The 20,627-nt window shown below is 41.1% G+C and overlaps 3 protein-coding genes across 3 annotated transcripts in view; all 3 read right to left on the bottom strand.

The window, feature by feature from the left end:
• LOC112241222 (zinc finger protein 883-like) overlaps positions 1-10,187 on the bottom strand; it is a 35,462-nt gene extending 25,275 nt beyond the window's left edge. Inside the window, exon 1 of the mRNA XM_042313293.1 lies at positions 10,102-10,187. The gene's annotated coding sequence lies outside the window, so the exon portion shown is untranslated. The remainder of the gene's footprint in view (positions 1-10,101) is intronic.
• LOC121843567 (gastrula zinc finger protein XlCGF7.1-like) lies at positions 1,399-20,219 on the bottom strand. The gene is made up of 4 exons (XM_042313294.1): positions 20,196-20,219; positions 18,364-18,612; positions 4,744-4,993; positions 1,399-2,412 (listed from the first exon to the last, which is right to left on the bottom strand). Exons 3-4 carry the CDS (start codon positions 4,844-4,846, stop codon positions 1,541-1,543), a joined length of 975 nt encoding a protein of 324 aa, XP_042169228.1. The 5' UTR covers positions 4,847-4,993; positions 18,364-18,612; positions 20,196-20,219; the 3' UTR covers positions 1,399-1,540.
• On the bottom strand, positions 15,270-16,484 carry LOC121843566 (gastrula zinc finger protein XlCGF49.1-like; the record flags this gene model as incomplete). Its single annotated transcript, XM_042313291.1, has 1 exon — positions 15,270-16,484. A coding segment is annotated over one exon (656 nt), but the record flags the coding sequence as incomplete, so codon positions are not given.
• Positions 20,220-20,627: the final 408 nt, after the last annotated feature.

Raw genomic sequence — 20,627 nt, 5'->3', positions numbered from 1 at the left:
AGGCGTGATTCATCACTCCAGAGAATGCGTTTCCACTGCTCCAGAGTCCAACGGCGGCGAGCTTTACATCACTCCAGCCGACGCTTAGCATTGTGCATGGTGATCTTAGGCTTGTGTGGCTGTTCGGTCATGGAAACCCATTTCATGAAGCTCCAGGCAAACAGTTCTTGTGCTGACATTGCTTCCAGATGCAGTTTGGAACTCGGTAGTGAGTGTTGCCACCGAGGACAGACGATTTTTATGCACTGCCACTTTGCGGCTGAGACGTTGTTGCTTGTAGACGTTTCCACTTCGCAAGAACAGCACTTACAGTTGACTGGGGCGGCTCTAGCATGGCAGAAACTTGACAAACTGACTTGTTGGAAATGTGGCATCCTATGACGGTGCCACTTTGAAAGTCACTGAGCTCTTCAGTAAGGGCCATTCTACCGCCAATGTTTGTCTATGGAGATTGCATGGCGGTGTGCTCGATTCTATACACCTGTCAACAACGGCTGTGGCTGAAATAGCCAAATCCACTAATTTGAAGGGGTGTCCACATACTTTAGTATATATAGTGCAGTTTGCACCTTCTTAAGTATGTCAGGGCTGGACATGATCTTTTCTTGCCACTTGTCCAAATTATTTTTTACTTGTCCAATAGTTAAAAATACTTCTCTGAAACTGAAAAATTCTGTAGTAGTAAAAAAAAGAAAGAACTATTGACAGATGCAATTTGATAATTATTGTAATGTTAATAACAGTGTAGCAACACCTGACTCTCCAACAACATGGAAACTATGGAAACTAACCATGGAAACTAACTATGGAAACTATGGAAACTAACCATGGAAACTAGAAGAAACTGAATCCGCAGACCATAAAGTACATCACTGAGTTTATTGACATTTTCCTTTGTGGGGCAGAACTGATGAATTACCGTATAATACGAATAGAATAACAACCTATGACAGACTAATTAAATCTGCTAGACGTGTGTCAACCTCACAATAGCAACATACATAGATAAAGAGATCATCTCTACAACGCAGTGATTAAAATGTCACAGAACACAATGAAGTTTAAGTCCACATGTCAGTGAATAACACATACCAATTTATATTTTATAACCGATAATTTACTTATGAATGATGTATGTGGTGGAAGCTAAATACAAAACAGTACCGGCACCTATTTCAGTCCAAGTCAAGCAATGAGATGAAAATTGAGTGATGGGAGTGATTTTAATCTTAGCTGGTCTGAGAGAACTGATGAGGCTTCTCTCCTTTATGTATACGTTGGTGTGTTTTTAAGTTGCTCTGTTGAGAGAAACTCTTCCCACAGTCAGAGCAGTAGTAAGGCTTCTCTCCTTTATGCATACGTTGGTGTGTTTTTAAGTTGCTCTGTTGAGAGAAACTCTTCCCACAGACAGAGCAGTAGTAAGGCTTCTCTCCTGTGTGTATACGTTGATGTGTTTTTAAATGGTTCTGTTGAGAGAACCTCTTCCCACAGTCAGAGCAGATGTAAGGCTTTTCTCCAGTGTGTGTTCTCAGATGAACTTTTAGATCAAATGATGTTGTGAAGCATTTTCCACAGTCACAGCAGGAGTAAGGCTTCTCTCCTGTGTGTATACATTGGTGTTTTTTAAGCTACCCTGGTGGGAGAAACTCTTCCTACAGTCGGAGCAGTAGTAACGCTTCTTTCCTGTATGTATACGTTCATGTGATTTTAAAGTATCCAATCGAGAGAAACTCTTCCCACAGTCAGAGCAGTAGTAAGGCTTCTCTCCTGTGTGTATACGTTGGTGTGCTTTTAAATGGTTCTGTTGAGAGAAACTCTTCCCACAGTCAGAGCAGGAGAATGGCTTCTCTCCTGCATGTATACGTTGGTGTGCTTTATAGTTACACAGGTGGGAAAAACTCTTCCTACAGTCAGAGCAGAAGTAAGGCTTCTCTCCTGTGTGTATACGTTGGTGTGACTTTAAATGGTTCTGTTGAGAGAAACTCTTCCCACAGTCAGAGCAGGAGAACGGCTTCTCTCCTGCATGTATACGTTGGTGTGCTTTAAAGTTACACAGGTGAGAGAAACTCTTCCCACAGTCAGAGCAGATATAAGGCTTTTCTCCAGTGTGTGTTCTCTGATGAACTGTTAACTCAGAGGATGTTGTGAAGCATTTTCCACAGTACGAGCAGGAGTAAGGCTTCTCTCCTGTGTGCACTCTCTGATGAAGTGTCAGAGCCCTTGATGTTGTGAATCTCTTCCTACAGTCAGTACAGGAATACAGATTGTCTCCTGTGTGTATTTTTAAGTGGACTTTTAGCTTTGATAGAATTGGAAAATTCTCCTCACAATGTGGGCAGTGGTGAGACCTCTTAGCTCTGTGATCTTCCTGCTGTGTCTCTCTGGATGTAGAGAATGTCTCAACACGGTCTCCTGTGTGAACAACATCAGAAGAACCAGTCAGTTGGTGTGATATACAGTACCAGTCAAAACTTTGGACACCTACTCCTTCCAGGGTTTTCATTTATTTTTACAATTTTCTACATTGTAGAATAATAGTGAAGATATATTTTAGATTTTTCAAAGTAGCCACCCTTTGCCTTGATGAAAGCTTTGCATTCTCTCAACCAGCTTCATGAGGAAGTCACCTGGAATGCATTTCAATTAACAGGTGTGCCTTGTTAAAAGTTACTTTGTGGAATTTATTTCCTTCTTAATGCGTTTGAGTCAATCAGTTGTGTTGTGACAAGGTAAGGGTGGGATACAGAAGAGCCCTATTTGGTCAAATACCATCCATAGTATGACAAAAACAGCTGAAATAAAGCAAAGAGAAACAACAGTCCATCATTACTTTAACACATGAAAGTCAGTCAATACTCAATCATTTCAAGAACTTTGAAAGTTTCTTAAAGTGTAGTCACATAAACCATCCAGTGCTATGATGAAACTGGCTCTCAGGAGGACCGCCACAGGAAAGGAAGACCCAGAGTTACCTCTGCTGCAGAGGATAAGTTCATTAGACGTAACTGCAGCTCAGATTGCAGGCCAAATAAATGTTTCACAGAGTTCAAGTAACAGACACATCTCCAACATCAACTGTTCAGAGGAGACTGCGTGAATCAGGCCTTCGTTGTCAAATTGCCGCAAAGAAACCACTACTAAAGAACACCAATATGAAGAAGAGAATTGCTTGGGCGAAGAAACACAAGCAATGGACATTAGACCGGTGGAAATCTGTCCTTTGGTCTGTCCTTTTGGTTCCAATTGCCGTGTCTTTCTGAGACGTGGTGTGGGTGAACGGATGATCTCTGCTTGTGTGGTTCCCACCGTGAAGCAATGGAGGTGGTGTGGGAGTGCTTTGCTGGTGACACTGTCTGTGATTTATTTCGAATTCAAAGCCACACTTAACCAGCATGGCTACCGGTGTGCCCTAGTAAGAAGACCACTTTGTGCAGCTCACAGCACTATCATCTCCAATGTACATAATATAAGTAATTCTACCTGATAAGCTTCTCAGTAAAGCATTAAAAACAATCAAGCAACCCATAAAAGTGCTAAAAATAGCCCATATTAATATATGTAACCTAAAAACAAGGTTCATGATATCAATAACTTGCTAGTTACAAATGACATTCATATTTAGACTATCTCTGAAACTCTACTTAGATAATACCTTTGATGATACAGTGGTAGCAATACATGGTTATAACATCTACAGAAAAGACAGAAATGCCAATGGGGGAGGTGTTGCTGTTTATATTCAGAACCACATTCCTGTAAAGATTAGAGACAATCTCATGTTAGATACTGTTGAAGTAATACGGCTACAGATTCATCTACCTCACCTAAAGCCCATTCTGGTGGGAAGCTGCTATAGACCACCAAGTGCTAACCGTCATTATCTGGATAACGTGTGAAACATTGACTGTCTCTCATCAACCTGCCCACTCAAAAAAAAAAAAAAAAAAAAGCAGCCAACAAGTGCTCATCAAATGTGGAACTCCTTCAAGACTGCTGGAAAAGCATTCCAGGTGAAGCTGGTTGAGAGAATGCCAAGAGTGTGCAAAGTTGTCATCAGGGCAAAGGGTGGCTACTTTGAATAATATAAAATATTTTTAGATTTGTTTAACTCTATTTTTTTTTGGTTAATACATGATTCCATGTGTTATTTCATAGTTTGTCTTCATTGTTATTCTACAATGTAGAAAGTAGTAAAAAATAAGAAAAACCCTTGAATGAGTAGGTTTGCTAGAATGCAGGAACAGAGGAACATAGGAAGAAACCTAGAAAGGAACCGAGGGGTGGCCAGTCCTCTTCTGTCTGTACCGGGTGACATATGACTTCATATCAGTAGGTTGTACAACACAGGGGAGTAAAACTATTCTAAAAGTGGGTAACAGTCTGGGTTGGGGTCAATTCCTTTTCAATTCCAATCAATTCAAAAAGTAAACCAAATTCCAAATGCTGCTAATTGAAAAGCATTGAAGAGAATTGGAATTTCAGTGTATTTCCTGAATGATATGGAATTGACCAGAACCATGGCAACAGTCTAAGGCTAAAGGGGTGAAAATAATTACCCAGAATCCTCCTCCTCTCACTATCACAAGGGTTAGTAACTACAGACTCATTTCATAGAACTTTAAAACACTGGCAGTTTGTCTACTTCACTTCTTTAGTCTCCTCTCTCCTAGCGTTAGACCCAGTCTAACTTATGACCCAGTCTAACTTATGACCCAGTCTAACTTATGAGGAACCTGCTGTTACCATGACTAACAGATTTCCCAATCTTCTCCTCCTCTTCTTCATCTTTAATGTTGACATTCAGCTCCAGTGTTTGACTGCAGTCTTCCAGCTTCACTGATGCCATCTCTGGATCCTGCAGAGCAAACTGGGCTCCACTGTCACAATCAGGACCCAGTGACTGTAGGTTTGGACTCAGTGTGGAAGGGAGAGAGGCAGGCTGCGTTTGTCCTCACTGTTGATGTTACCGGCCTCAGACTTAATTCAAGTCGTCCTGTAGATATGAGAAGCAGAAAACAACCTTGACAGTTCTGGTGCTTTACTTCTCAAAAGATATTAGATTTTTTGTTGTTCAATTCTCTCATTTCAACAGATCAGGTAGCTAAGCATTGCCAACAAAACCTTCATTCAAAACATTAGACAAAATTCACCCTTTAAATAACACAAATAAGAGATGGATCTAAATGTACAGAATGGTTACCTGGAGGAAAATGAGGGAGGGTTATGCTGTTTCAATTTCAGTCAAGGGGAGGGTTGAGTATTGTTTTAATCTAGTCCATAAGAGGGTCATGTCATTTGTAATTGATGACATGTCAATATTTCTCAGTGTTTGACAATTACTTGCTTATTAGGCTCTATAAACTGGGTGGTTTGAGCCCTGAACGCTGATTGGCTATATATCAATGTGTGCCTGATGCCGCCCCTCATCTCTGATTCTCTGCTGGGCCACAATATCAAGTGTGACTATAGGCCATTTAGTGTGATGTCAATCAAATGATCCATAGTCTATAGGCTAAAGCAGGGCTGTCCAGCCATGTTCCTAGAGAGCTTCCCTCCTGTAGGTTTTCACTCCAACCCTGTTCCTGGAGAGCTACCCTCCTGTAGGTTTTAACTCCAACCCTGTTCCTGGAGAGCTATCCTCCTGTAGGTTTTCACTCCAACCCTGTTCCTGGAGAGCTACCCTCCTGTAGGTTTTTAACTCCAACCCTGTTCCTGGAGAGCTACCCTCCTGTAGGTTTTAACTCCAACCCCATTGGTTCAGTTTATAGAATTAGGTGTGCTAGATTAGGGTTAGAGCGAAAGCCTACAGGGCTGTAGCTCTCCAGGAACAGGGTTGGAGAGTCCTGGGCTATAGGATACGAAGTGCATGCTGGGAGAAGCACAGAGCAAAGTTATAATATGGTTCTAGGATAGTTGCTGGGATGGTGTAAATATACTAGGCTGCATTACACACTGCAAAGGCTATTCCAACCCTGAGAAACGGCCTGCTCTATGCTTGTTGAGCCAAAACGTTTTTTTTTTATGCTGCCTAACCAATGGCTGTGCTGTGTAGGCCTATCCTAAACAATGGCTGTGCTGTGTTGGCCTATACTAACCAATGGCTGTGCTGTGTCATCCTAACCAATGGCTGTGCTGTGTCTATCCTAACCAATGGCTGTGCTGTGTCATCCTAACCAATGGCTGTGCTGTGTCGGCCTATCCTAAACAATGGCTGTGTTGGCCTATACTAACCAATGGCTGTGCTGTGTCATCCTAACCAATGGCTGTGCTGTGTCGGCCTATCCTAACCAATGGCTGTGCTGTGTCGGCCTAAACCAATGGCTGTGCTGTGTCGGCCTATCCTAACCAATGGCTGTGCTGTGTCGGCCTATCCTAACCAATGGCTGTGCTGTGTCGGCCTATCCTAACCAATGGCTGTGCTGTGTCGGCCTATCCTAACCAATGGCTGTGCTGTGTCGGCCTATCCTAACCAATGGCTGTGCTGTGTCGGCCTATCCTAACCAATGGCTGTGCTGTGTCGGCCTATCCTAACCAATGGCTGTGCTGTGTCGGCCTATCCTAACCAATGGCTGTGCTGTGAGGAAGAGAGCGAAAGGTTTCTTCAGATTTTTTTGTTGATTAGGCCAAGTCCCAAAAAATACACACAATCTTGCGCATGGACTACCGCACACTCACCATACACTCTTTAAATAGCCTACCTCCATGTCAGTGAATGTCAGTGAAGGGCTGTTGAGTTAAAACCCAGACTCCACTTGAGGGGTTATGCCATAGGCCTCTTTTAGTGAAGATGCTGTCAAAAAGCACAGGCCCCCCACTTGTTAGATAACATGAAGAAAATCAAACTGATCTGATGATATAAAGAGATCTGTAACAGTGTTTTGGTCAGCGCTGCTTTACGCCAGAAACAGGCTGTAAAATAACCAGGAAAGAAGTTACGTTGTTTCTTTGACATTCTGAGGCTGAGCTACAACCTTCTATAGCCCAGGAGACAAACAAAAAAAGACTTTCTAATCTAATTATGTCGCTACCAATTTATTAAGCTATTTACTTTCTGTACAATAGAAGATGTTTAAACTAGAGGTCGACCGATTCATCGGAATGGCCGATTAATTAGGGCCGATTTCAAGTTTTCATAACAATCGGAAATCCGTATTTTTGGTTTGGCCTACTTTTTTTTTTTACAACTTTATTTAACTAGGCAAGTCAGTTAAGAACACATTCTTATTTTCAATGACGGCATACCAGGGAATGGTGGGTTAACTGCCTCGTTCCCTGAACGACAGATTTTCACCTTGTCAGCTCGGGGGATTCAATCTTGCAACCTTACAGTTAACTAGTCCAATGCTCTAACCACCTGCCTCTCATTGCACTCCACGAGGAGACTGCCTGTTACGCGAATGCAGTAAGCCAAGGTAAGTTGCTAGCTAGCATTAAACTTATCTTATAAAAAACAATCAATCATAATCACTAGTTAACTACACATGGTTGATAATATTACTAGTTTATCTAGCGTGTCCTGCGTTGCATATAATCGATGTGGTGCGTATCGTTGCTCCAACGTGTACCTAACCATGAACATCAATGCCTTTCTTAAAATCAATACACAGAAGTATATATTTTTAAATCTGCATATTTAGCTAAAAGAAATCCAGGTTAGCAGGGAATATTAACCAGGAGAAATTGTGTCACTTCTCTTGCGTTCATTGCATGCAGAGTCAGTGTATATGCAACAGTTTGGGCCGCCTAATTTGCCAGAATTTTACGTAATTATGACATAACATTGAAGGTTGTGCAATGTAACAGGAATATTTAGACTTATGGATGCCACCCGTTAGATGAAATACGGAACGGTTCTGTATTTCACTGAAAGAATAAACATCTTGTTTTCGAGATGATAGTTTCCGGATTCGACCATATTAATGACCTAAGGCTCGTATTTCTGTGTGTTATTATTTTATAACTAAGTCTATGATTTGATAGAGCAGTCTGACTGAGCGGTGGTAGGCAGCAGCAGGCTCGTAAGCATTCATTCAAATAGCACTTTCGTGCGTTTTGCCAGCAGCTCTTCGTTGTGCGTCAAGTATTGCGCTGTTTATGACTTCAAGCCTATCAACTCCCGAGATTAGGCTGGTGTAACCGATGTGAAATGGCTAGCTAGTTAGCGGGGTGCGCGCTAATAGCGTTTCAAATGTCACTCGCTCTGAGACTTGGAGTGGTTGTTCCCCTTGCTCTGCATGGGTAACGCTGCTTCGAGGGTGGCTGTTGTCATTGTGTTCCTGGATCGAGCCCAGGGAGGAGCGAGGAGAGGGACGGAAGCTATACTGTTACACTGGCAATACTAAAGTGCCTATAAGAACATCCAATAGTCAAAGGTTAATGAAATACAAATGGTATAGAGAGAAATAGTCCTATAATTCCTATAATAACTACAACCTAAAACATCTTAACTGGGAATATTGAAGACTCATGTTAAAAGGAGCCACCAGCTTTCATATGTTCTCATGTTTTGAGCAAGGAACTTAAACGTTAGCTTTCTTACATGGCACATATTGCACTTTTACTTTCTTCTCCAACAATTTGTTTTTGCATTATTTAAACCAAATTGAACATGTTTCATTATTTATTTGATGCTAAATTGATTTTATTGATGTATTGTATTAAGTTAAAATAAGTGTTCATTCAGTATTGTTGTAATTGTCATTTTTACAAATAATATATATTTTTAAATTTTTTTAAAAATCGGCCGATTAATCGGTATTGGCTTTTTTTGGTCCTCCAATAATCAGTATCAGACAGCTTTTATGGAAATGCTTGTTGGGTTAAAGACAAAGAATGAGAGTAGCCAGCAGTTAGAGCTTTACATTTCTCTGCTAAAAGACTGGATGGTCAATCCGATATCTGACTGCAGATGCATCCTCTGCAGACATCTGGGCTTTTATACTTCTAGCGCTTAACGGAGCAGAGCTGTTGTCAAGGAAGCAAGTTTGTGTTTATACTGGACCTCCCGCCCACCAATCATGTCAGATGGTCTCTGATTTAGTTATTTGCAAACCGGGACAATTTCTTTGCAAACAAGAAACACTGATTTGGCATTGGAGAAATATGGAGATGAACACGTAGGCCTTTCTCCATTCTTAGCCTGTGTGGTATTAAAAACATTTGGCTAATACGTAAAATGACAGAGACTTGTATGAAATGTTTATAAAAAGGCTTTTTCTTCCCCCTCAGACCTGCAAATACGATGATAGATATATTTTATGATGAAATCATTCCATGAATCTATCCACCCTTACTCTTGTTCACGGTGGTCTGCGAACCCACGACCTTCTGGCCCGCAGCCCCGTTCATGGAGGGTTTATGTCTAATATATGTTGCTGACAGGACGGCCTCCATTTTCCTTTCAGATATTTTCTCCATGTAACCCTTATTAAACATGTTCCCTCTACGTGCAGATAAGCTATAGCAGACTTCCTCAAATTCACGTTAATGCATAAATGACTAAATAAACAATTAATACAAGGTTGCAGTTTGAGACATAACTATGTACTATTTTCCACTATTTCACTCACAACATATTGTATTTTCCATTCACACCAAAGTAACTACTATCGATTAATATAGAAACAACTGAATGTGTGTGAATATTGTTTCGGTGACATGTAGAAATCAGATGAACATGACATTCTGCTTGTAAACAGTAAAACAACCCTGAAACTGTCTCTCTGGTGCAGCCGCACAGCCTGCAAGTCTATTGACTCAGACCGAGAGGCGCCGCCATTTTACCAGCTCATTAACATATGGAAATAATCAGAATAATAAACATGTCAAACGAACTCAGAAATCTCAAATCAATTGATTCTTTATGAAATTACATCGACGAAATAATGTACATCCATTCACTCTGACAAACCCAAAGTCTAACCTTAGCTAGCTAAATGTGACTTCTAAAATTATATTTAATCACGTTCTTCACTCACTCGGTTCAGCACAAAAACGTCATAAAACCTTTAACAAACGCGATAATACATTGACGGATTTGTTACCTAACATATGATGACATGTTCTTTCGATATTAGACAGTTTAAACGTGCTATTGCATACCTTTAGTAATACTTCTGAAACGGACACACACGCTACTGTCTTCAGAGAACAGTTCCGCAGACTTCATTGTGTCTGGAGCCCGGAACTTCCTGTTTCCCGACTATTAATATATATATATATATATATATATATATATATATACAGTTGAAGTCGGAAGTTTACATACAGCTTAGCCAAATACATTTGAACTCAGTTTTTCACAATTCCTGACATTTAATCCTGGTAAAAATTTCCTGTCTTAGGTCAGTTAGGATCACCACTTTATTTTTAAGAATGTGAAATGTCATAATAATAGTAGAGAATTATTTATTTCAGCTTTTATTTCTTTCATCACATTCCCAGTGGGTCAGTTTACATACACTCAATTAGTATTTGGTAGCATTGCCTTAAAACTGTTTAACTTGGGTCAGACGTTTTGGGTAGCCTTCCACAAGCTTCCCACAATAAGTTGGGTGAATTTTGGCCCATTCCTCCTGACTGAGCTGGTGTAACTGAGTCAGGTTTGTAGGCCTCCTTGCTCGCACACACTTTTTCAGTTCTGCCCACAAATGTTCTAAAGGATTGAGGTGAGGGCTTTGTGATGGCCACTCCAAAACCTTGACTTTGTTGTCCTTAAAGCCATTTTGCCACAACTTTGGGAGTATGCTTGGGGTCATTGTCCATTTGGAAGACCCTTTTGCGACCAAGCTTTAACTTTAACTGATGTCTTGAGATGTTGCTTCAATATATCCACATAATTTTCCATCCTCATGATTCCATCTATTTTGTGAAGTGCACCAGTCCCTCCTGCAGCAAAGCAACCACACAACATGATGCTGCCACCCCTGTGCTTTACGGTTGGGATGGTATTCTTCCCCTGTTTCCTCCAAACGTAATGATTGTCATTATGGCCAAACAGTTCTATTTTTGTTTCATCAGACCAGAGGACATTTCTCCAAAAATTACAATCTTTGTCCCCATTTGCAGTTGCAAACCGTAGTCTGGCTTTTTTTATGGCAGTTTTGGAGCAGTGGCTTCTTCCTTGCTGAGCTGCCTTTCAGTTTATGTTGATATAGGACTCGTTTTACTGTGGATATAGATACTTTTGTACCTGTTTCCTCCAGCATCTTCACAAGGTCCTTTGCTGATGTTCTGTGATTGATTTGCAGTTTTCGCACAAAAGTACGTTCATCTCTAGAGACAGAACGCTTCTCCTTCCTGAGTGGTATGACGGCTGCGTTGTCCCATGGTGTTTATACTTGAGTACTATTGTTTGTACAGATGAACGTGGTACCTTCAGGCGTTTGGATTTTGCTCCTAAGGATGAACCAGACTTGTGGAGGTCTACAATGTTTTTATGAAGTCCTGGCTGATCAAGCAAAGAGGCACTGAGTTTGAAGGTAGGCCTTGAAATACATCCAATGGTACACCTCCAATTGACTCAAATGGTGTCAATTAGCCTACCAGATGCTTCTGAAGCCATGACATCATTTTCTGGAATTTTCCAAACTGTTTAGAGGCGCAGTCAACTTAATATATGTAAACTTCTGACCCACTGGAATTGTGATACAGTGAATTATAAGTGAAATAATATGTCTGTAAACAATTGTTGGAAAAATGACTTGTGTCGTGCACAAAGTAGATGCCCTAACCGACTTGCCAAAACTATAGTTTGTTTAACAAGACATTTGTGGAGTGGTTGAAAAATGAGTTTTAATGACTCCAACCTAAGTGTATGTAAACTTCTGACTTCAACTGTATATATAAGATACACACATATATATATATATACACACAAACTCTGCAAAAAAATAAACATCCTCTCACTGTCAACTTGCTCACTGACATGCTCAATGGGATTGAGATCCGGGCTCTTCCCTGGCCATGCAAGAACACTGACATTCCTCTACTTGCAAGAAATCATGCACAGAACGAGCAGTATGGCTGGTGGCATTGTCATGCTGGATGGTCATGCCAGGATGAGCCTGCAGGAAGGGTACCACATGAGGGAGGAGGATGTCTTCCTGTAACGCACAGCGTTGAGATTGCCTGCAATGACAACAAGATCCGTCCGATGATGCTGTGACACACCACCCCAGACCATGATGGACCCACCACCTCCAAATCGATCCCACTCCAGAGTACAGGCCTCGGTGTAACGCCCATTCCTTCGACGATAAACGCAAATCTGTGGTGAGACAAACCCGCGACTCGTCAGTGAAGAGCACTTTTGCCAGTCCTGTCTGGTCCAGCAACGGTGAGTATGTGCCCATAGGCGACGTTGTTGCCGGTGATGTCTGGTGAGGACCTGCCTTACAACAGGCCTATAAGCCCTCAGTCCAGCTTCTCTCAGGTTATTGTGGACAGTCTGAGCACTGATGGAGGGATTGTGCCTTCCTGGTGTAACTTGGACAGTTGTTGTTGCCATCCTGTACCTGTCCCGCAGGTGTGATGTTTGGATGTACTGATCCTGTGCAGGTGTTGTTACATGTGGTCTGCCACTGCGAGGACGATCCGTTGCCTGTCTTGTCTCCCTGTAGCGCTGTCTTAGGCATCTCACAGTACGGACATTGCAATTTATTGCCCTGGTCACATCTGCAGTCCTCATGCCTCCTTGCAGCATGCCTAAGGCACATTCACGCAGATGAGCAGGGACCCTGGGCATCTTTCTTTTGGTGTTTTTCAGAGTCAGTTGAAAGGCCTCTTTAGTGTCCTAAGCTTTCATAACTGTGACCTTAATTGCTTGTAAGCTGTTAGTGTCTTAACAACCATTCCACAGGTGCATGTTCATGAATTGTTCATGGTTCATTGACCAATCATGGGAAACAGTGTTTAAACCCTTTACAATGAAGATCTGTGAAGTTATTTGGAATTTTACCAATTATATTTGAAAGACAGGGTCCTGAAAAGGGGCGTTTATTTTTGCTGGGTTAATATATATGGAAATCAGTCTATTTCAATGTAATTAATTAGGCCCTAATCTATGAATTGCACATGATTGGGCAGGGATGCAGCCTTGGAGGGCAAAGGCCCACCCACTTGGGAGCCAGGCGCAGTCAATCAGAATACGTTTTTCCCCACAAAATTGCTTTATTACAGACAGAAATACTCCTCAGCAACCCCCAGCCAATCCCGTAGGTGAAGAAGCCGGATGTGGAGGTCGTGGGCTGGCGTGGTTACATGTGGTCTGCGGTTGTGAGGCCGGTTGGACAAACTGCCAAATTCTCTGAAAATGAGGCTGGAGGCGGCTTATGGTAGAGAAATTAACATTAAATTATCTGGAAACAGCTCTGGTGGACATTCTTGCAGTCAGCAAGCCAACCACAAACCTTGAGGGACATCTGTGGCATTGTGTTGTGACAAAACTGCACATTTTAATAAAGTAGTGTTTTATTGTCCAAAGCACAAGGTGCACCTGTGTAATGATCATGCTGTTTAATCAGCTTCTTGATATGCCACACCTGTGGATGGATTATCATGGCAAAGGAGAAATGCTCATTAACAAGGACGTAAACAAATTTGCGCACAACATTTGAGAGAAATAAGCTTTTTGTGTGTTTGGAACATTTCTGGGATTTTTTATTTCAGCTCATGAAACATGGGACCAACACTTTACATGTACATTTTATATTTTTGTTCAGTGTAGTGAGACAACCTGAACCTGTCAGTCGATAATGGGTTGCTAAAAAAAATCAACATTCACTACAACAGTTTAAACTATTCAACAACTTACGTGCAAATGGGAAATCCTGTACATCAGTTCTCCCTCTGTATCATGTGAAAGGAAACTCCTATTTCCAGGTCTGAATACATTTTATTATCCTTTTCTCCTGATTCGCTACCTTGTTTAGCAGTTGGTTCAAGGTTTGTTAGTGGTGGTGGATGAGGCGCTTTACTGACTGGCCAGTCTCTCCCCTCATCAATCGACACACAATGCCCCATAATGACAAAGCAAAAACAGGTTTTTAGATTTATCTTTGTTTAAATACTCAAATATTACATTTTAAATAAGTATTCAGACCCTTTACTTAGTACTTTGTTGAAGCACGTTTGGCTGTGATTAAAGACTCGAGTCTTCTTGGGTATAATGCTACAAGCTTGGCAAACCTGTGTTTGAGGAGTTTCTCCCATTCTTCTCTGCAGATTCTCACAAACTCTGTCAGGTTGGATGGGGAGCGTCGCTGCACATCTATTTTCAGGTCTTTCCAGAGATGTTCAATCGGGTTCAAGTCTGGGCTCTGGCTGGGCCACTCAAGGACATTCAGAGACTTGTCCCGAAGTCACTCCTGCGTTGTCTTGGCTGTGTGCTTAGGGTCATTGTGGTACTGAGTGCTCTGGAGCAGGTTTTCATCAAGGATCTCTCTGCAATTTGCTCCGTTCACCTTTCCCTAAATCCTGACTTGTCTCTCAATCCCTGCTGCTGAAAAACATCCCCACAGCATGACGCTGCCACCACCATGCTTCACCATAGGGATGTTGCCAGGTTTCCTCCGGACTTGAAGCAAAGAGTTCAATCTTGGTTTCATCAGTACAGAGAATCTTGTTTCTCATGGTCTGAGAGTACTTTAGGTGCCTTTTGGCAAACTACAAGCCGGCTGTCATGTGCCTTTTACTAAGGAGTGGCTTCCGTCTAGCCACTCTCCCATAAAGCCCTGATTGGTGTAGTTCTGCAGAGATGTTTGGCCTTTTGGAAGATTCTCCCATCTCCACAGAGGAACTCTGGAGCTCTGTCAGAGTGACCATCGATTGCTCAATTTGGACGGGCGGCCAACTCTAGGAAGAGTCTTGGTGGTTCCAAACTTCTTCCATTGAAGAATGATGGAGGCCACTGTGTTCTTGGTTACCTTCTATTCTGCAGAAAGGTTTTGGTACCCTTCCCCAGATCTGTGCCTCAACGTAATCCTGTTTCAGGATCTACTGACAATTCCTTTGACCTCATGGCTTGGTTTTTGCTCTGACATGCACTGTCAACTGTGGGACCTTATATGGACAGGTGTGTGCTTGATTTCCAAATCATGTCCAATCAATTGATTTTACCACAGGTGGCCTCCAATCAAGTTGTAGAAACATTTCAATGATGATCAACGGAAAAGGGATGCACCTGAGCTCAAGTTCAAGTCTCATAGAAAAGGGTCTGAATATCGAAAGGTTTCTGTTTTTTTATTTTTAATACATTTGCACGAAATTTCACTATCAAACTTTAGAATAAGGATGTAAAAAAAAAATTGAAAAAGGGAAGGGGTCTGAATACTTTACAGATACACAGTATATATTTTTTTACCATCCAAAGTGTGGGGCCTAAAACATCCGGGGCTGAAGCCCCGAAAGCACAGGACTAGTAATGCCACTGAATGCAATTATCCAAACCCATTGATGATGAATAACTATAATAACTAACCTAGTTTTAAAAGACAATTTAATAAACACATATTGTCGTTTCAGAGACTGTGTATCATTAAACAAGTAACTATGTAATAAAAACCAACCCCCCCCCCCAAACTAATGGTGACTGATCATCACACCATCTCTATCTGATACATGTTGTGAGTTCCGGCGCTTGACTTGGGCAGGAACTTAACAGAGCGGAGTACCAGGCCCTCAAATGTTCTACTGCTTGAGCTCCTGTTCCTGTTATAGATGAGCTCAAAAGTATTGTGGAGGTCCTGAAGCTAAATATAAAGTGCCGGCACCTATTTCAGTCCAAGTCAAGCAATCAGATAAAAATCACTCCATCACTAAATTTTAATCTCAGCTGGTCTGAGAGAACTGATGAGGCTTCTCTCCTTTATGTATACGTTGGTGTGTTTTTAATTGGTTCTGTAGAGAGAAACTCTTCCCACAGACAGAGCAGATGTAAGGCTTCTCTCCTTTGTGTTTACGTTGGTGAGTTTTTAAGTTGCTCTCTTGAGAGAAACTCTTCCCACAGTCAGAGCAGTAGTAAGGCTTCTCTCCTGTGTGTATACGTCGGTGTGTTTTTAAGTTGCTCTGTTGAGAGAAACTCTTCCCACAGTCAGAGCAGTAGTAAGGCTTCTCTCCTGTATGTATACGTTGGTGTGCTTTAAAGCTACCCTGGTGAGAAAAACTCTTCATACAGTCAGAACAGGAGTAAGGCTTCTTTCCTGTATGGGTACGTCCATGTGATTTTAAGGTATACAATCGGGAGAAACTCTTCCCACAGTCAGAGCAGGAGTACGGCTTCTCTCCTGAATGTATACGTTGGTGTGCTTTAAAGTTACACAGGTGGGAGAAACTCTTCCCACAGTCAGAGCAGATGTAAGGCTTTTCTCCCGTGTGTGTTCTCTGATGAACTGTTAGCTCAGATGATGTTGTAAAGCATTTTCCACAGTCACAGCAGGAGTAAGGCTTCTCTCCTGTGTGTAGACGTTGGTGTTTTTGAAGTTGCTCTGTTGAGAGTAACTCTCCCCACAGTACGAGCAGTAGTAAGGCTTCTCTCCAGTGTGCACTCTCTGATGAAGTGTCAGAGCCCTTGATGTTGTGAATCTCTTTCCACAGTCAGTACAGGAATACAGATTCTCTCCTGTGTGTATTTTTAGGTGTAATTTTAGTTTTGTAATAATTGGGAAATTCTCCTCACAATGTGGGCAGTGATGAGAACTCTTGGCTCTGTGATCTTCCTGCTGTGTCTCTCTGGATGTAGAGAATGTCTCAACATGTTCTCCTGTGTGAACAACATCAGAAGAACCAGTCAATTGGTGTGATTATTCATGTCAAATGTATTTTATGAAGCTACATCTGCATTGCTTTGCTCTTTGGGGTTTTTAGGCTGGGTTTATGTGAAGCACTTTGTGGTCAACTGCTGATGTAAAAGATTTATAAAATACATTTGAATAAAATGCATTTACAGAAACCCAGCCTATAAAAGAGCAAAGCAATGCAGATGTACCCATAAAATAAAATAAACCCCAAAGAGCAAAGCAATGCAGATGTAGAAGCACAGTGGCTAGGAAAATAACTCCCTAGAAGGCAGAAACCTAGAAAGGAACCAGACTCTGAGGGGTGGCCAGTCCTCTTCTGTCTGTACCGAGTGACATATGTATTCATATCAGTAGGCTGTACAATACAGGGGAGTAAAACTATTCTAAAAGTGGGTAACAGTCTGGGTTGGGGGCAATTCCATTTAAATAACAGTCCATTCAGAAAGTAAACCAAATTCCAATTCCACATTTTCCTAAATGAAAAGGTTTGAAGAGAATTGTAATTTCAGTCTATTTCCCAAAATATCTAGAATTGACCAGAACCCTGGTAACAGTCGAAAAAGGCATAATTATCCTCCACTCACTATCACAAGGGTTAGTAACTACAGACTCAAATATCCTCCACTTATCACAAGGGTGTAACTACAGACTCATTTCATCATCCTCCACTCACTATCACAAGGGTGTAACTACAGACTCATTTCATATCATCCTCCACAGGGTTAGTAACTACACAGACTCATTCATATCATCCTCCACTCACTATCACAAGGGTTAGTAACTACAGACTCATTTCATATCATCCTCCACTCACTATCACAAGGGTTAGTAACTACAGACTCATTTCATATCATCCTCCACTCACTATCACAAGGGTTAGTAACTACAGACTCATTTCATATCATCCTCCACTCACTATCACAAGGGTTGGTAACTACAGACTCATTTCATATCATCCTCCACTCACTATCACAAGGGTTGGTAACTCATCATTTCATATCATCCTCCACTCACTATCACAAGGGTTAGTAACTACAGACTCATTTCATATCATCCTCCTCTCACAAGGGTTAGTAACTACACAGACTCATTTCATATAGTCCTCCACTCACTATCACAAGGGTTAGTAACTACAGACTCATTTCATATCATCCTCCTCTCACTATCACAAGGGTTAGTAACTACAGACTCATTTCATATCATCCTCCACTCACTATCACAAGGGTTAGTAACTACACAGACTCATTTCATATCATCCTCCACTCACTATCACAAGGGTTAGTAACTACATATCATCACAAGGGTTAGTAACTACAGACTCATTTCATATCATCCTCCACTCACTATGACAAGGGTTAGTAACTACAGACTCATTTCATAGAACTTTAAAACACTGGCAGTTTGTCTACTTCACTTCTTTAGTCTACACTCTGATCACTCCAGATAACTCAGTTGTTCAGGGATGTGTTGTCAGAATTACAGAAGTCAACCTATCAATAGACTGGTCATAACTTAAGGAGGTCTAATTTATGAAGATAATTTATAGATAGATAGAACCTGCTGTTACCATGACTAACAGTTGTCCTAATCTTCTCCTCCTCTTCTTCATCTTTAATGTTGACATTCAGCTCCAGTGTTTGACTGCAGTCTTCCAGCTTCACTGATGCCATCTCTGGATCCTGCAGTACAAACTGGGCTCCACTGTTACAATCAGGACCCAGTGACTATAGGTTTGGACTCAGTGTGGAAGGAGAGTGGCAGGCTGGGATTGTCTTCACTGTTGATGTTACCGGCCTCAGACTTAATCTGAGTCGGTCTGTAGTAATAAAGAGATACGGACACAAAGTTATTGTCTTAACAGTTCTGGTTCTATATTCTCTAAAAATGTATTTTTTCTTGATCAATCATCTCATTTCAACAGATCAGGTAGTTAAACATTGAGAGCAAAACATTAATTCTTATTAGACAGAAAGTTCACACTTTAAATGACCCAACATAAGAGATATAAATGTACAGAATCTAAATGTACAGAATGGTTACCTGGAGGAAAATGAGGGTTATGCTTTTTCAATGTCAGTCAAGGGGAGGGTTGAGTATTGTTTTAATCTAGTCCAGAAGAGGGTCCTGTCATTTGTAATTGGTGGATGGTTTGTGCCCTTAACACTGATTGGCTGACAGCCATGGCATATTAGAACATATACCACGGGTATGACAAAACATTCCTTTTTACTGTTCTAATTACATTGGTAACCAGTTTATAATAGCAATAATTCTGTATCCAGGCCCTCCACAACAGCCCTTATCCGTGGTATATTGACATATAACAAACCCCTCTGACCTTATCACTTAAATATATCAATGTGTGGCTGATGCCTCCCCTCATCTCTGATTCTCTGCTGGACAATATCAAGTGGGACTATAGGCTATTTAGTGTGATGTCAATCAAATGATCCATAGCCTATAGAATACCAAGTGCATGCTGGGAGGAAGCACAGAGCAAAGTTATACTGTATTTCTATGATAGTTGCTGGGAGGTGTAAATACTGCAAAAAGGTTATTCCAACCCACACGTGTTAATCCCAAACGCGTTTAATGCTGTATAACCAATGGCTGTGCTGTGATTTTATTGTTGATTAGGCCTAGTCCCCCAAAATTATACTGTTCCTCCACACACGGGCCTCTTTTATTGAAAAAAGCAAGCATTCAGGGGGGTTAAGTTCAATGTATATTTTGTTGACGGGCATCCATTTTCCTTTCAGAGGTCCTTATCGTAAATAATGTTCACTCCTTAAGTGCAGTTAAAATAAAGTAGACTACCTACATTCACTTAAATAAACGTTTAATACAAGGTTGCAGTTTGTTTGATGGACTATTTTCTACTTATTTCACCCACAAAAAAACGATTGTATTTCCCATTCACACCATAGTAACAACTATAGATAAATATAGAAACAACTGAATGTGTGTGAATATTGTTACAGTGACATGTAGAAATCAGATGAACATGACATTCTGCTTGTAAACAGTAAAACAACCCTGAAACTGTCTCTCTGGTGCAGCCGCACAGCCTGCAAGTCTATTGACTCAGACCGAGAGGCGCCGCCATTTTACCAGCTCATTAACATATGGTAATAATCAGAATAATAAACATGTCAAACGAACTCAGAAATCTCAAATCAATTGATTCTTTATTAAATTACATTGACGAAATAATGTAAATTAACCCCAAAGTCTAACGTTATATGACTAACAATATATGTTTTAGCACGTTCTTCATTCGGTTTAGCACAACAATAACACGTCATAAAACCTTTATTAACAAACGCGATAATAACTTGACGGATTTATGACCTGACACGTTCTTTCGATATTATAAAGTTTAAACGTGCAATGACATACCTTTTAGTAATACATTTGAAACGGACATAAAAAGCTATCGTCTTCAGAGAACAGTTCTGGCGCTTTCATTATGGCTGACGCCTGCCCGGAACTTCCTGTTCGCCGACTCCCGCAGCGCAACAGGACTTGTCCTTGTTTGGTCGGGTTTAATGGCTGTTGGTCAATATGTTGCAGTACCACCCCAACTGGACTTTAAGTATAAACCACGTTTCCCCAACTGGCGGCCCACGGGTGGTTTTATTTGGCCCCCCAAGTTTTAATGAGCAAAACAAATAAACATAATAGACTGTAAAAACACCAGGAAATCAGCTCCAAGTGATTTTAAATACAAATATAATAATTTCAATGTATTTATTTTTATTTAATCTTTATTTAACTAGACAAGTCAGTTAAGAACGAATTATTATTTACAATGACGGCCTACGGGGGAAC

This window comes from Oncorhynchus tshawytscha, unplaced genomic scaffold (genome assembly GCF_018296145.1).
Source record: "Oncorhynchus tshawytscha isolate Ot180627B unplaced genomic scaffold, Otsh_v2.0 Un_contig_6433_pilon_pilon, whole genome shotgun sequence".
Lineage (NCBI taxonomy): Eukaryota > Metazoa > Chordata > Actinopteri > Salmoniformes > Salmonidae > Oncorhynchus > Oncorhynchus tshawytscha.
The sequence above is the reverse complement of the archived record's forward strand: the minus strand, read 5'-3'. Positions and strand labels throughout refer to the sequence as shown.